Below are 18,020 nucleotides of genomic sequence, written 5' to 3' on the forward strand. Positions count from 1 at the left end.
ACAGGGAAAAGTTACCTCAGATTGTAAATGTCACCAGTCTCTCTGCTGTACTTGAAGTCCTGGCATGGAGCTCCAAGTAATTAAAAGAGACCATTGCTGGATTCAACAGCTTCTGCTTTGCCAGCACTCAGCAGCTGTCTTCGGTCAGGTTACCAGGGGAGTTCAGCAGGTCTTACTAATAGGGTACAAAAATAACTACAGTAACTTAAACCATACTTGCATAGAATCAAATTACATACAATTTACCACACAGTAACAGACCATTCAGTGCTTCACACGAGCCTCCTCCCACTGTGCCTCATTTAACTATACTGACATAGCCTTCTATTCCTTTCTCCTTCATGAACTTATCCAGCTTTCTCTTAAATGCATCCACGCTTTTCACCTGAAACACTCCTGGAGGTAGCATTAAACATCCCAGAGTGGATGAGTTCCAAACTGTGGAGTAAACAATTTGGCCTTTTAGATTTAGAGTTTTCTTTAATTCTAGTCAGAAAATACATAATTCCTTAAATTTAAAAATTAAGCACGATAATAAAAGAAAGTGATCCACTCTAGTAATTTTAAAAGGAACAAGCAAAATACATTTTAAGTTTGATGAATGCAATTGTCTCAAAATCTAATGTTACTATGAATTGGTACATCTATAAGTATTTCTCCAACATCTCCTGCAGATCCGATGGAGCTTGTTCCAGCTGCATATAGTGGAGGAGGCATTGAGCTAAGCAGCTACTGAGTGTGCTTACACTGTTATATTTTGAGATGCGTTGCAGATGCTTATTGTTTACTCAAATAAACAAATGCTGAAGGTGTGCTGTAACTCCAGCCTGCTCGTTTCTACTCCATTAGCAGGACCCTTGTAATTTGAACTAAGACAGCTGCTGATTTACGACATAGCAGAAGTTATTAAATCCATCAGTGCTCCCTCTTAATTGCTCGGAGGTCTTTCCAAGGTTCGACTGCAGCACGGAGAACAGTGACATTTATAATCTGAGGGGCAGTGATGTGCACGCTACACTGAAAGGCAAAAGTGATATATATGTCATACCAGAGCTACAATATGCTGACATTGACTTTTATCAGATTTAACCCTAATGTTAGGAGTTGCCTTTTGGATGGTAATCATCAGGTTAACCCTAAAATCAGAGAGCTTATGAATAGCACTTATGACTAGTTTGCTCGCAATGGTGTATTGTAACAATGATAGGCTTTCACAAGTCTAAAGCACACCTCCAAGAAATGATTCTTTTCGTGGAGAACGAGCATTAAAAAGTCATAATTGATTCCTGGTTGAAATGAGTGCATTTACTACAGGAAAGGAATGTATTGCAATGTGATTTAAGAACTTGCACAAACTTTTCTGACTGTTAGTGTCAGAGGAAAGTCTATTTAAACATGTCTCATGTTGGCTGTAAGACCACCATATGTCTGACAAGGACGTTTGAAAACTGGTTGGTTTACTTGTGGGAGAGGTTAACCCACCAAGACATTGTTTGCATCAAACTTTTTATGCATTATTTATAGAAATAGCTGGTAAATGCTCAGAAATATACATTAATGACTTTGGGTGCAGGGCACAATTTTAAAATTTGCAGGGGCATAATGAAACTTGGAAGTGTAACAAACTGTGAGGAAGATGTTCATAGACTTCTAGACGACATAGAGAGGCGAGTGGAATGGGCAGACACAAGGCAATTGAAATTTGACGCAAAGTATGAGGTGAAAATGTTTAGTCAGAAGAACGAGGGGTGGCAGCAGTACAACTAAGTGGTCACTTTGGAGTGCAAGAATGGAGAGACCTAGGGGTGCTTGTGCACAAATCGTTGGGAATTGCACGCCAGACAAACAAAGCAGTTAAGTGATGCTGAGCCTGTACAAAACACTAGTTCCTCCCCAGTTGGAATATTCCAGCCAATTCTGGGCATCACATTTTAGACAGGTCACACAGGTTTTGAAGAGAGTACAGAAGAGATTTAACAGCATGGTTCCAGGGATGAGAAGTTACAGCTGGATAAAGCACAGAAGTTAAAATTATTCTTCTTCAATCAGAGAACACGAAGAGGAGATTTGATAGTGGGGTTTAAAATAGCAGTTGTTTGGTTTGAGTGTGAAATGAAATTGCTACCAATGCCTGAAGGGTCACTAAGCAGAGGGTAAATATTTGAAATGATTAACAAAAGCATCAGAAATGATGTAAAGTAATTTATTTCAAAACAACAACTGGTTAGAATTTGGAATGCAGTGTGTACTAGGGTGGTGGGTAGGATTCAGTAGTGGTTTCAAAAGGGAATTGGCCATATATTGAAACGATTAAAAGATTGCACGGACATGGGGAAAGAGTGGGAGGTGCAACAAATTGGACTGCTTTTGGAAAAAGTTGCAGCAGACCTGATGGGTTGCATGTACTATTCTATGACGGTGAAATACATAATCAAGGGATACTCAAAGTGGGTGGGATGATACTACTGTGCAAGTGGTGTTCTGAAGATTGAAAGTAGGCTAGAATTTGAATAGTTCTCAATTAATGTAAGACCCACACCAATTCTCTGAGGCATGTAGGAGTAAAGTGATTGGATAATTCCCTTGGTGCATTGCAACTTTGGATATTGAACCAAGAAGCAACACTAGCCACACCTGTGGTGATGTCTATTCACTGAGTCTCCCTAAAGATAGTGCACTTACTCACGTTAAAGGGCAACAGAGAAAATGGGGCAAACTTAAAGAGCATTTCCCCAGAACCCATGAAACTCCCTATTGTAATTCAGTTTTTGTTCCTGGAAAACCTCTGTATAATCAGCCCACACTGGACTCTCTTGCATTGCACAAATGTTTGAGTGTTTATACAGACATGGTGATGAAACACAGTCAAATGACTCCTTGGAAGTAATTGGCAGACATCCAAAGGTTCTTTCATGGGAAAATATTAGGCTGTTCACTTGTTCTATGAACTTTGAAGTAACAGTAATATGCAGGCATGAGTTGAAGAACTTATTTGTAGGTGGAATCTTAAGGGAGGGTGGTGAAGAATTAAAGCTGGAACTTTGTGTCAGATTCTTGGTAATTATGATCAAACCAGACACTTGTCTTTGTGTTTCCCTGTTATTTAACAAAGTCAGCTTCATTAATACACCCATTCCATGTGAAGACAGTAGCTGTGATACATTTGAAATAGTATGCTGCTGCTACCCAACATTGCAACAACATTTGTACATTTAGCAGATCAATTCATGAACTAATTATCAGTGAGTAAATTGCTGATTACTAACTGGGAGAACCAACTTTCTCAAAATTGATTAGTTCCCCAATTTTATTTTGTGGGTCAGGGGTGTGTGAGGGTCAGGAGTCAAGAATCAGGGGCATAATCTTAAAGCCATTTCAGAATGAAATCTTCACACAAAGACTAATGCTAATCTTGAATGCCCCTCATTCATTTCCCCCTCAAAAGATGGACAATTGTATTTTTATTAAATTATCTAGGGTAATGGGGTAAAAGCTGGGGGGCCAAATCTACTTCTATTCTTGATGATCCTAACTTAAGGCTATTAAAAACAACATTGAGAAAAGTTTAATGTATTCGTGTTGTGCATACAGTAGCTTTGCTGATGTGGGTGTGTGGTTCAAAGAAGTTGTCTAAGTAGGGTTTGGGCATAAAACCATTGTTTGATTTTTAACACACACATGACAGGGACATTATCCCTGCAAAGATTTATAACATGTCTTCCTAATGCCATGCAAATCCAACTCATGATCAGCTCTCGGAAAAACTTTTTGAAACCCGCGTGCAGACTGTGACTTTTTAGAGTTTAATTACCATATCTGTTCCTTGATTTGTTTTTTCAAATGTCCCTCAACAATCTTAACTCATTTTCTTAGTTTGTATATCGCACTTTGAACATGGTTTGGCCTCACTTGGTATCTGTTTATTAGTTCACCTCAAATTACTGTGTTGCCTTTTTTCACCCACTCCCACCCCCACCCCGAGAGACTTCGAAGTGGGCTGAGCCTTGTGTAAAGTGCTTCTATCATTAACCCATAGTTGCTGTCCCGGTTTCATTCAGACTTCCTCTGTTGTTGATGGCCCATCCTGGCTCATTTCTCCTAGAGAGCAAGGAACCGCTCAGAAATGTCAAGTTCCATCTAAAGGAACGAATAAATGCCAGAAACAATTCCTCAATGGTTTTGAACAGGTTGAAATGCTAGTTCCTGCATCATTACCATGTCAAAATCAGTGTGTGAGGTGAACAGCTGTTTTATGGCTCTGTTTTGTGGATGACAATCATTCGGTATTAATCTTCACTGACCACTGTTCAGCAGTCCCTCTCATCTAGTAGTTCTAACAAGTCTTCCTATATATTTCCTTCAAGGAGAGGGGGTTAAAATCCTTGCCAAAGCTTTAACCATGCATTTAATTGGCTTCTCAATCAACTAATGTACTTGGATTCTTTATCTTTATCAAAATTCGCTGGACTCCAGGGAAGTGTCGGAAGATTGGAAAACGGCTAATGTTACGCCGCTGTTTTTAAAAAAGGTAGCAGACAAAAGGCAGGAAATTATAGGCATTAGTTTAATGTCTGTAGTTGGAAAATGCTAGAATCCGTCATCAAAGAAGAAATAGCGAGGCACCTAGAAAAGAATGGTTTGATCGAGCAGACGCAGCACGGATTTGTTAAGGGGAAGTCCTGTTTAACGAATTTATTGGATTTCTATGGGGATGTGACTAGTGCGGTAGACAGAGGGGAACCGGTGGATGTGGTGTTTTAAGATTTCCAAAAGGCGTTTGATAAGGTGCCTCACAAAAGGTTGCTACAAAAGGTTAGGGTGCACAAAGTTGGGGGTAAGGTGTTAGCGTGGATAGAGGATTGGCTGTCTAATAGGAAGCAGAGAGTTGGAATCAATGGGTGCTATTCTGGTTGGCAGTCAGTGACCAGTGGAGTGCCGCAGGGATCGGTGCTGGGGCCTCAACTGTTTACCATTTACATAGATGATCTGGAGGAGGGGGCTGAGTGTAGGGTAATGAAATTTGCTGATGACACGAAGATGAGTGGAAAAGCAAGTTGCGTGGAGGGTGTGGAAAGTCTGCAGAGAGATCTGGATAGGCTGAGCGAGTGGGCGAGGACCTGGCAGATGGAGTATAATGTTAGCAAGTGAGAGGTTATCCACTTTGGTAGAAATAATAGTAGGAGGGATTATTATTTAAAAGGCGAAAAGCTGCAGCATGCTACTGTGCAGAGGGACCTGCGGGTCCTTGTGCACGAATCGCAAAAACCCAGTCTGCAGGTGCAGCAGGTGATCAAGGTGAATGGAATGTTGGCCTTTATAGCGAGGGGGATAGAATATAAAAGCAGGGAGGTGTTGCTGCAACTGTACAGGGTACTGGTGAGGCCGCAGCTGGAGTACTGCGTGCAGTTTTGGTCGCCGCACTTGCGGAAGGATATTTTGGCCTTGGAGGGAGTGCAGAGAAGGTTCACTAGGCTGATACCGGAGATGAGGGGATAAGCCTATGAAGAGAGACTGAATAGACTGGGTCTGTACTTGTTGGAGTTTAGAAGGATGAGGGGGGATCTTATAGAGACATATAAGATAATGAACGGGATGGACAAGGTAGAGATAGAGATTCTTTCTGCTTAGAAAGGATAGCAGGACAAGAGGGCACAGCCTCAAGATACGGGGGGGTGGGGGGGGGGAGTGGAATTTGGATCAGAATTGAGGAGGAACTTCTTCACTCAAAGGGTGGTGAATCTCTGGAATTCTCTTCCCGTTGAAGTGGTGGAGGCTACCTTGCTGAATATATTTAAGTCACGGGTAGATAAGTTTTTGATAGACAAGGGAATTAAGGGTTATGGGGAGAAAGCGGGAAAGTGGAGCTGATCCACTTCAGATCAGCATGATCTTATTGAATGGTGGGGCAGGCTCAAAGGGCTAGATGGCCTACTCCTGCTCCTATTTCTTATGTTCTTGTACTTACCCCTACTCCAGTCCCCACTTCTACTTGATCTCGATTTAGCCTTCTGAGTTTACAATTAAATCCAAAAATAATTCATTGAAAAGATGAATGGGCAGCACAGTGGTTAGCACTGCTGCCTCACTGCACTAGGGACCCAGATTCAATTCCCGGCTTGGGTCACTGTCTGTGCGGAGTTTGCACATTCTTCCTGTCTCTGCATGGGTTTTCTTTGGGTGCTCTGGTTTCCTCCCACAGTCCAAAGATATATGGGTTAGGTGGATTGACCATGCTAAATTGCTCCTTAGTGTCAGGGGACTAGCTATGGTAAATACATGGGGTTATGGGGATAGGGCCTGGGTGGGGTTGTGGCCAGTGTAGGCTCCATGGGGCCGAATGGCTTCCTTCTTCACTGTATGGATTCTATGAATGGCAAAATCAGGGTTCGTGCCAAAGGATAATTGGGAATGCCACTGTTGTTAATTTGTGTTGTATGCAGTTTCTTAACCTGGCACAGAGAAAATAACATCCTCCCTTCTTCGGTATTATCGAGTCCCTGCACAGACACCTGAATGAAGTTCTGTGGGGAAGGATATGCTGAAAGTGGCAGCCAGTACACACCAGCTTCTTTCTGCATTATAATTTGTAATGGTGCTTTTCAGCTTTAATGATCTGCAGTGGCATAGTGCTTTTGTCATTGGTAATCTAGTCTAGTAATCCAGAGATCCAGGATAATGCTCTGGAAACCCAGGTTGAAATCCCATTACAGCAGATGGTGAAATTTGAATTCAATTAAAAGTTTAATGATTACCATGAATCAATTGGCATTAAAAACCCATCTGGTTCACAATGTCCTTTAGGGAAGGAAATCTGGCCCACGTGTGATTCCAGAACCATAGCGATATGGTTGACTCCTAAATGACCTTGGGGATGGGCAATAAATGTTGGCTCAGTCAGCAACGCCCACACCCCATGAATGAGTGGAAAGAGTATTTTCCGAATGATACAAGGATTAAATAAGTTAAGGGATGAGGGCTGGTTGCGTACAGGCTAGATTAGACTAGACTAGAACTAGACTTGGCTGGTGCTTCCTGGAGGCCTTTTTAATTGAGGTGTTGAAGATGATTAAAGTGTTTATTAGGATAGGTAGGAAAAACTATTTTATTTGGTAGGGAAGTTCAGAACGAGTGGCATATCCTTAAAGTTGGAGCTGGGCCATTCAGAGACAATCCAAAATTCTGTTCCTAAAGATGGCATTTTGAGGAATATGGAACAAAGCAGGTGAATGCAGTTGCAATAGAGATAAATGATAATTGATCAAATTGAATAGTGGAATAGACTCGAGGGGCTGATTGGCCTCGGGATCTGATTATCCTATTTATTTGTTATGACTAAAAGTTGCTTTGGGTTTAAATTAAGCTTAATTAACTTTTTTTGCTGATTCTGTTATTTTTTTATCTGCTTGCAACTTATTTCGTTCCAGAGATGTAGAGGAAAGGATTGCAAAGATGATCCTGGGTAGGAGCAAAAGTAACAGGGTAGTTGTTATGGGGGACTTTAACTTTACAAATATCAATTGGAAAAGCTATAGTTGAAGCATGTTAGAGGGGTCAGTTTTTGTCCAATGTGTGCAGGAAGGTTTCCTGACACAGTATGTAGATAGGCCAACAAGAGGTGTGGCTACATTGGATTTGGTATTGGGTAATGAACCAGACCAGGTGTTAGACTTGGAGGTAGGTGAGCACTTTGGTGATAGTGACCACAATTCGGTTAAGTTTACCTTAGTGATGGAAAGGGATAGGTATATACCGAAAGGGCAGAAGTTATAGCTGGGGGAAAGGTAATTATGAGGCTATTAGGCAAGATTTAGGATACGTAGGTTGGAGTAGGAAACTGCAGGGGCTGGGAACAACTGAAATGTGGAGCTTATTCAAGGAGCAGCTACTGCGAGTCCTTGATAAATATGTACCTGTCAGGCAGGGAGGAAGTGGTCGAGCGAGGGAACCGTGGTGTACTAAGGAAGTTGAATCTCTGGTGAAGAGGAAGAAGGAGGCTTATGAAAGATGAGATGTGAAGGCTCAGTTAGGGCACTGGAGAGTTACAAATTCAGCCAGGAAGGAGCTAAAGAGAGAGTTAAGAAGAGCTAGAAGAGGACGTGAGAAGACTTTGGCGGATAGGGTCAAGGAGAACCCTAAAGCTTTCTATAGGTATGTCAAGAATACAAGATTGGTTAGGGCAAGATTAGGGCCAGTCAGAGACAGTAGTGGGAAATTATGCGTGGAGCCTGAAGAGATAGGAGAGGCACTAAATGAATATTTTTCGTCAGTATTCACACAGGAAAAAGTCAATGTAGTCAAGGAGAATACTGAGATACAGTCTTTTAGGCTAGACGGGATTGAGGTACATGAGGAGGTGTTAGCAATTCTTGAGAGTATGAAAATAGATAAGTCCCCTGGGCCGGATGGGATTTACCCTAGGATTCTCTGGGAGGCTAGGGAGGAGATTCTGTTCCTAAAGATGGCATTTTGAGGAATATGGAACAAAGCAGGTGAATGCAGTTGCAATAGAGATAAATGATAATTGATCAAATTGAATAGTGGAATAGACTCGAGGGGCTGATTGGCCTCGGGATCTGATTATCCTATTTTATTTGTTATGACTAAAAGTTGCTTTGGGTTTAAATTAAGCTTAATTAACTTTTTTTGCTGATTCTGTTACTTTTTATCTGCTTGCAACTTATTTCGTTCCAGAGATGTAGAGGAAAGGTATGCAAAGATGATCCTGGGTAGGAGCAAAAGTAACAGGGTAGTTGTTATGGGGGCCTTTGGCTTTGATCTTCATGTCAAGCTACAGGTATCGTGCCAGAAGAGTGGAGGATAGCAAATGTCCCCTTGTTCAGGAAGGGGAGTAGAGACCATCCTGGGAATTATAGACCAGTGAGCCTTCCTTCTGTTGTGGGCAAAGTTTTGGAAAGAATTATAAGGGATAGGATTTATAATCATCTAGAGAGAAGTAAATTGATTAGGGATAGTCAGCACGGTTTTGTGAAGGGTATGTCGTGCCTCACAAACCTTATTGAGTTCTTTGAGAAGGTGACCAAAGAGGTGGATAAGGGTAAGGCAGTTGACGTGGTGTGTATGGATTTTAGCAAAGCGGTTGATAAGGTTCCCCATGGTAGGCTACTGCAGAAAATGCAGATGTATGGGATTGAGGGTGATTTAGCAGTTTGGATCAGGAATTGGCTAGCTGATAGAAGACAGAGGGTGGTGGTTGATGGGAAATATTCAACCTGGAGTTCAGTTACACATGGTCTGCCTCGGATCTGTTTTGGGGCCACTGCTGTTTGTCATTTTTATAAATGACCTAGATGAGGGTGTAGAAGGATGGGTTAGTAAATTTGCTGACGACACCAAAGTCGGAGGAGTTGTAGACAGTGAGGATGGATGTTATAGTTTGTAGAGGGACATAGATAAGCTGCAGAGCTGGGCTGAGAGGTGGCAAATGGAGTTTAATGCGGAAAAGTGTGAGGTGATTCACTTTGGTAAGAGTAACAGGAGTACAGAATATAGGGCTAATGGAAGGACCGTTGGTAGTGTCGACGAGCAGAGAGATCTCGGTGTACATGTGCATAGATCCCTGAAAGTTGGCACCCAGGCTGATAAGGTTGTTAAGAAGGCGTACGGTGTGTTAGCTTTTATTGGCAGAGGGATTGAATTTCGGAGCCGTGAGGTCATGTTGCAACTGTACAAAACTCTGGTGCGGCCGCATTTGGAGTATTGCATACAGTTCTAGTTGCCGCATTATAAGAAAGATGTGGAGGCATTGGAAAGGGTGCAGAGGAGGTTTACCAGGATGTTGCTGGTATGGTGGGAAGGTCTTATGAGGAAAGGCTGAGGGACTTGAGGTTATTTTCGTTAGAGAGAAGAAGGTTAAGAGGTGACCTAATTGAGGCATACAAGATGATCAGAGGGTTAGATAGGGTGGACAGTGAGAGCCTTTTTCCTCGGATGGTGATGGCTAACACAAGGGGACATAGCTTTAAATTGAGGGGTGGTAATTATAGGACGGATGTCAGAGGTAGGTTCTTTACTCAGAGGGTAGTAAGGGCGTGGAATGCCCTGTCTGCAGCAGTTGTGGACTTGCCAACTTTAAGGGCGTTCAAATGGTCAGTGGATAGACATATGGATAACATTGGAATAGTTTAGGTTAGAGGGTCATTAGATTGGTTCCACTGGTCAGCGCAACATCGAGGGCCGAAGGGCCTGTACTGCACTGTAATATTCTATGTTCTATTTTACTCAGTCAGAATTGGAGATGATGAATATATTCAAAGCCACAAGAGCAAGGAGTGAACTGCAGCCTTAATATCTGCTTGCATTAGCTGGGACTTCTGCTTTTGACCCTGATTTAACGTATTGCACTTTGCTCTGTTTCAATCTAAATTAGCATCCGAGGGTATGGTCAAGGCTTGGCGATTAGGTCCACAAAGGCTGGGGACGAAGTGTATTGTTCACAGCTTTGCTGTTTTACCTTTGTGTAATTGATGTACATTTCATACATATATGTTTGCAGTCCTCATTACATTTGTTCTCCAGAGTTATCTTTGAGACAGGATGCTTCTTAACCTGGCCTTCACCCCTTGAAATTGCACCTTCCCAACACTGCCATCAGTGAGACCAATGGAAGTTGGTTTTTCATCTCAGTCTGTCAAGACAGGCCTTATAGTTCTCTGTGTAGAACTCCTAATCAGAAGTTCAGTGTGAATCTGGCTGACAAAATGATCAGATCTGGATTTTCTTGCTGGCTGGCTTCAAATTAATGGCTTGGGGCTTGAAAAGGAGGGACACTACCAGCACAAGATTACCATTGTTAATGGACACTGTTGTGACATTTGCAATATTTAGCTGAGATGCCAAGTCCAGGATAGGTAATACAGCATCGTTGGCAAATGCTACGAAGAAAACCTATTATGATTGATTGCCACAGATCCTGTTGAGTGTTGTACAATCATGAGGGAGTGCTAATAGAAAGTTCTGGATGGTATTTGTAGCTTCTCTGTAGAACATTTCACACAGTTGCTAAATACTTCTTCGATCTATTGATTGACGATTGGCAACTTGGAAATCCACCTGGAATTTGAATCAAAGCTGTTTCTGGGGGTTTTGTCCTCTTGGAGCATTTACTTGTTCGGGGTAGTGAATGAAGGAAACATTTACTGATTTCAGAGGTGTTTCTGCCTCCCTTAGGGCAAGTGATTTTCAGAATGTCATACCAATGCCCCCTCCAGCTATTGTGTGCTTCTGTTAGAAGTATTTTTTGGGCGCCGCACCTGCGCAAAGATATTTTGGCCTTGGAGGGAGTGCAGAGGAGGTTTACTAGGCTGATACCGGAGTTGAGGGGGTTGAGCTATGAGGAGAGGCTGAATAAACTGGGCTTGGACTCGTTAGAGTTTAGAAGAATGAGGGGAGATCTCATTGAGACGTATAAGATGATGAATGGGATGGATAGGATAGAGGTGGAAAGACTCTTCCCGCTCAAAAAAGACAGTAGGACTAGGGGGCACAGCCTCAAGATAAAAGGGGGGCGGTTTAGAACGGAGTTGAGGAGGAACTTCTTCACTCAAAGGGTGGTGAATCTCTGGAATTCTCTGCCCGTTGAAGTGGTGGAGGCTGCCTCGCTAAATATTTTTAAGACGCGGGTTGATGGGTTTTTGATAGGAGAGGGGATTAAGGGTTATGGGGAGAGGGCGGGAAAGTGGAACTGAGCAGCGACAGATCAGCCATGATCTTATTGAATGGCGGGGCAGGCTCGAAGGGCTGGATGGCCTACTCCTGCTCCTATTTCTTATGTTCTTATGTTCTTAAGTACTGCTGCAAATATTTAATATGACGCTTTTAATTTTCTTTTCTTTGTTAACACAGCCATTTTGTACAGAGCTTTGGCTGAATTATTGGAATATTATTTGGGTGGTATCAGCATAATGTACATGTATAGAAAAATGATATTAAAAAGCATTCAAAGATGTTGGCTTGATGCACAACTCCCTGTGATGACCTGGAATATTCTTACAGCATGTGCAATGGGCTGCAACAACTGACAATGTCTTATTGCAGTGGATCTTTGTAAAAACACTTTCACTTTATTTGAAAATGAAATATTAAAACTTGCTGATGTCCCAGTAAGTATGAAGTAACTTAAAAGCCAATTTATTGTTGTTGTGTAGCCAAACGATCAGCTTTCCCTTGTTTTTGAGACTGTTGTATGTATTTCAGGAAGTAGTCCGGGGCCAGGCACGTTGAGCCGGGGTGAGATGAGCCTGGCAGAGGTACAATGTCATTTGGATAAAGAAGGGGCATCTGACCTAGTCATAGACCTCATAATGAATGCAACCAGTGACCGGGTCTTCCATGAAAGTATCCTACTTGCAATAGCTCTGCTTGAAGGGGGCAACACTACAATTCAAGTGAGTAAAATAGTGAATAGAATTATCCTAATCTTGACTGCTATAGCCCTTTGATTAAGTGAATTATGAATTATACTGTATGCTGGATCAGCAATGTTTTGAAGATAGAATTTTCATCCTTGCGTTTGAATTCCTCCATGAAGTCACCCCTCCTAATTTCTGTTACCCCACTACAGCCCTACAATTTATTGTGATCTGCCCATTCTGACCTCTTGGTGATCCCTGATTTCCTTCACCCCTTTGGCCATGCCTTCAGTCACCTAGGTGCCAAGTTCTGTGATTTCCTCTCCATGCTTCTACCTAACTTCCTTATGAGCACTATTTAATGCCTATCTCTATGACCAAGCTTCCGGTTTTAATATCTCCTTGTGTGGCTGGTTCTCCAATTTGTTTGATAACGCTTCTGCAGAGCGCCCTCAGATGTTGTGTCATATTAAAGGTAAATGCAAACAGTTGATTGGGCAGGTGGATCATTTTCTAATTGTATGTTTGTATTTTGACTCTTTTGATTTTAGTTGAGTAATTGTATTCCCCAGTTTAAACATTAATATCTTGAATTAACTGGTATGTGTACTTTGGATGTCTAAATATTGTGTTTGGGGTGGGGGGTAGTGTTTGTGAGGATGGGGGAGCTTGATTCCTGTACTTTTCATCCTCGTGTAATGCCGTGAAAATTAATTACTGCTACAATAAACATTTCTTGCATTGAAGATATCTACAAAAGCTAAATCTTGAAAACGAGTTGCTGGAGAAAATTCCAGGGGATTGCTGTCTAGTTCACAGACAATCTCTATCAACGATTTATATTAATGAGTTGAATAAAGGAACTGACTGTATCGTAACCAAATTTGCTGCTGATGTAAAGATGGGTGGGAAAGCAAGTTGTGAGGAGGATACAAAGTGTCTGCAAGGGGATCTGAGATTTATTAAGTTGAGTGGACAAAAAATTGCAGATGGAGTGTAATTTGGGAAAATGTGAGGCTGTCCACTTTGGTTGGAAGAAGAGAAAAATGGATTATTATTTCATAGAATCATAGAATAAAGTCCATACAGTGCAGCAGAGGCCATTTGAACCATTGAATCTTCACTGACTTTCTGATAGAGCATCTTTCCCAGGCCATCTTCCCCATCCTTTTCCTGTAGCCCCACACATTTACCACAGCTAATCCATTTAACCTGTTCATCTTGGGACACTAAGCAATTTAGCATGGCTAAGTCACCTAACCTGCTCAACTTTGGACTGTGGGAGGAAACCAGAGCACCCAGAAGAGGTCATTGCTCTCCTCCTTTAGAGAATGTTATTGTTGGGTACCTTATGGATCGCAAATTATATTTGCCACTTACCAACATAAGCCTGGATTTCATCAGGTCTTGCATGTGAACACAGATTGCCGAACAGTTGTGAATAGAACTGAACTGTTGTCTTCACCAAACACCCCAGTTTATGACTTGATTTTGGACCTAAGGTTATAGCTGAAGATGTCTGAGTCTCGGATGCAATTCTGAGGAACTCCTGTTGTAATGATCTGGGGTTGTGAAGATTGGCCTCAAACAACCCCAATCATCTTCCTTTGTGCTAAGTACGAGTCCAGCCACTGATGGTTTTCCTCCTGATTCCCATTGACTTATTGACAATAAGGGAATGATAATATTTATCTGTCAAAGTGCTGGAACTTAACAGCACCTAGTACACACCTTCACATGGACTACAGCAGTTTGAGGGTGTTTTCCAATAACAACCAGGGATGGACAATAAATGCTGCCCTTCCAGTGATGCCCACATCCTGAGAACTTTTTTTTTATATAAACGCCAAATACTGTGGTTGCTGGAAATCTGAAATAAAGACCAAGTGCTGGAAAAACTAAGCAGGCCTGGCGGCATGGATGGAGAGAGAAACACAGTTAAGGTTTGAATCTGTATGCCTCTTCTTCAGAGCTTTTTAAAAAAGTTACATCACCTAGCTATACAGGAGCTAGGAATGCCATTTGATTGATTGATTCCCACTTGTCCCTACTTGTAGCATATTCTTCATTTCCTGCTGTTTTTCTGTTCACTCAGAGTACAATGTCAATGCTGCATTATTATACTGGTATAAAGTAGCGAACCCTTTCCAAGCAAGTTTTGCTCTTTTCCCTTAGACAAGTATGTAATCGTATTAATGGTATATAATGTCATACCTATGTTCAGGCTTTTGTGACTGGCAAGCCTAAGGTGGCAATATATACTCGAATACGGCAGTAAGGTGGACAATTTTTCAAAATAATATGCTGCCCACCGCAAAATCATTGTTAGTGTGGTCAAAACATGAGCTATTACAGCACCTGAGTTAGAATTGATAATCTATTCCTATTCTAAGTTGGCACGTCCTGTCAGCGTCTGTTGCCCAAGGGAATCACTTTACAGCTCAATGCTTCCCAAAAGCTCTTTGTTTAATGCTGGGAATTGCAATTGTATGGAATGCTTGCTTCACACTTCATTCTCTGCATGATTTCTTTACCTTTGGTAAATCAGACAACAAGGCTGTACTTCTGCTCCTGGCTTACAAGCAAAAGCTGAAATGAGAAAATCCATTGAAGAAAGTCATGCAATGTTGGTCTGAGGAATTGGATAATCTCCTACAGGACTGCTTAGAGTCAGTAGACTGGTCAGTATTTAAAAATCTGTGACCAGTCTGAATGAGTATGCCATTACAGTAACTGACTTCATTAGTAAGTTGTAGAAGACTGTGTGCCAAAGAAGCAAATCTGTGTGTTCTTCAACTGAAAACAATGGATGAACAGGGGTACTCACTGCTTGTTGAAATCCAGGTCTGAGGCAGTCAAGTCAGGCGATCTAGAAGATACGATCTATGGAGATCCATCAAACGTGCCAAAAGACAATACTGAACCAAACTAGAATCCCAGGCTAGCCACACGGACTCCCACCAACTATGGCAAGGTCTGCAAGACGTAACGGGCTACACGATGAAGGCAGGTAAAATCGCCGGCTTTAGTGCACCACCCTTTGCCTGTTTTGAGCAAGAGGTTAGCGAGAGCACGCTCTCCAGCCTGGAAGCCTTGGATGAACGTGTATCCAATGTCAGAGCAGCCTTCTCAAAAGTGACTGGCCCAAATGGGATACCTGAATGAACACTCGGATCCTGCGTGGAGCAGCTGGCGGGGGTATTCACAGACATTTTCAACCTCTCTTTAGACCAATCTGAGGTCCCTACCTGCTTCAAGAAGACAACCATCATCCTGGTACCAAAGAAAAGCCAGGCAGCGTGCCTTAATGACTATCATCCAGTGGCTCTGACATCCATCATTATGAAGTGCTACATAAGTTAGTCATGGCATAAATCAATTCCTGCTTCCCAGACTGCCTTGATCCACCACAGTTCACCTATCACCACAATAGGTCCACAGCAGCTGCCGTCTCCCTGGCCCTACATTCAACCATGGAACAAAGACACCTATGTCAGGCTTCTATTCATAGGCCATAGCTCAGTCTTTAACAACGTTATTCCTACAAGACTCATCTCTAAACTTCGTGGTGTGGGGCTTGGCTCCTCCCTCTGCGACTGGACCCTAGACCTCCTAATCCACAGACCAAAATCAGTAAGGACAGGCAACAACACCTCCTCCAGGATTACCCTCAACACCGGTACCCGACAGCCCTCTATTTAATCCTTAAACACCTTTGACTGTGTGGCCAAATTCCCTTCCAACTTGATTTTCAAGTTTGCTGATGACACCACCATAGTGGTCAGATCTCAAACAATGAAGAGACAGTACAGAAAAGAGAGAGAATCAAGTGAAATGGTGCAACAACAATAATCTCTCCCTCAATGTCAACAAAACGAAGGAGATTACAGAAAGCATAAAGGAGAACATGCAGACAAAGTAGAAATGGTTGGGAGCTTCAAGTTTTTCGGTGTCCAGATCACCAACAACCTGTCCTGATCCCCCCACGCTGACACTATAGTTAAGAAAGCCAACCAACCCTCTCTCAGAAGACTAAGGAAATTTGGCACGTAGCTATGACGCTCACCAACTTTTACAGATGCACCATAAAAAACATTCTTTCTAGTTGTATCACAGCTGGGTATGGCTCCTGCTCTGTTGAAGACTGCAATAAACCACAAAGGGTCGTGAACGAGGCCCAGTCCATCACTCAAACCAGCCTCCCACCCATTGACACTGTCTATACTTCCCATGCCTTGGAAAAGCAGCCAGCATAATCAAGGACTCCACGCACCCTGGATAGTACTCTCTTCCACCTTCTTCGATCAGGAAGATACAAAAGTCTGAGATCGTGTACCAACCGACTCCAAAACAGCTCCTTCCCTGCTGCTGTCAGACTTCTGAATGGACCTACCTCACATTAAGTTGAACTTTCTACACTCTACCTCCTTTCCTTCTCTATAGTATGCTTTTTTCTATAGCATGCAAGAAACAATACTTTTCACTGTATACTAATACATGTGACAATGATAAATCAAATCGGCTTACTTTGTGTTCGTATATAAAGATAATATCTATATTTATGTTTATATACACTGTGTTCTTCCTTTGATACCTTTTTGTACTGTTACCTCCTGACCCATTCACTGGGTATAGATTTGTCTGCTAATCAACATCCTTGGGGCTACCATTGACCAGAAGCTCAACTGGGCTCACCACATAAACACAGTGGCTACAAGAGCAGGTCAGATGCTAGGAATACTGCAGTGAGTAACCTACCACCTGACTCCCCAAAGCCTATCCACCATTTACAAGGCACAAGTCAGGAGTGTTGTGGAATACTCCGCACTTGCCTGGATGGGTGCAGCTCCAAGAAGAGCTTCCAAAGCTGAAGAGATTTTCTAACCAACTCTTGTGAACATAGAACATAGAACATAGAACACTACAGCACAAACAGGCCCTTCGGCCCACAAGTTGCGCCGACCACATCACCTACCAACCTACAGACCTATCTATAACCCTCAATCTCATTAAACCCCATATACTCATCCAGAAGTCTTTTAAAAGACCCCAGCGAGTTCGCCTCCACCACCACTGACGGCAGCCGATTCCATTCACTCACCACCCTCTGAGTGAAAAACTTACCCCTAACATCACTTCTGAAATGGCCCTTAATGTTATAAAATGTGTCACAGATCATGACCAAGGATTCCACCTCCCTCCATAAAACAGCAATGACGTATAAGCTAACCTGTTGAATTTGTGACATCAACGCACTTGAACTTGGTTTTCTGCAAGATGTGCTTTGATTTTATTTCAATTTGCGTATGCAGATAGCATCAAAGCTGCAGTTGAATTCCCAGGAACCTGGCCATAAATCACTTGGCGACATTTTAATCTCTAGATCCTTTTTTTTGGTGTAATTCTAAAATAAGTTTTGATGCCCTGTAGCCTCAAGAATGGAATGTATCCCCATAAAACCGAGCATTGGCACCAGACAGTGATGCATTAAAGGAACATTCCTGACCTTGGTTAAGAATGTCCATGTTTATTAGTTTATTCTGGTTTCTGCATGCAATATTTGCACAGTACAAATTGCGTAGGTACCTTGTGGTATATTACTGACTGATAGTGTCGGCTGAATGTGCTATCTGCTTTGGTGCACAAAATCTG

At 42.3% G+C, this 18,020-nt stretch overlaps 1 protein-coding gene across 1 annotated transcript in view; it reads left to right on the forward strand.

Moving 5' to 3' along the window:
- itpr1a (inositol 1,4,5-trisphosphate receptor, type 1a) overlaps nt 1-18,020 on the forward strand; it is a 516,106-nt gene that overhangs the window by 468,870 nt on the left and 29,216 nt on the right. The window contains exon 46 of the mRNA XM_080184007.1: nt 12,214-12,404. Coding sequence (XP_080040133.1) covers nt 12,214-12,404 — 191 coding nt within the window. The remainder of the gene's footprint in view (nt 1-12,213; nt 12,405-18,020) is intronic.

Source organism: Carcharhinus amblyrhynchos, chromosome 3 (assembly GCF_965287045.1).
Source record: "Carcharhinus amblyrhynchos chromosome 3, sCarAmb.v2.hapA, whole genome shotgun sequence".
Taxonomy (NCBI): domain Eukaryota; kingdom Metazoa; phylum Chordata; class Chondrichthyes; order Carcharhiniformes; family Carcharhinidae; genus Carcharhinus; species Carcharhinus amblyrhynchos.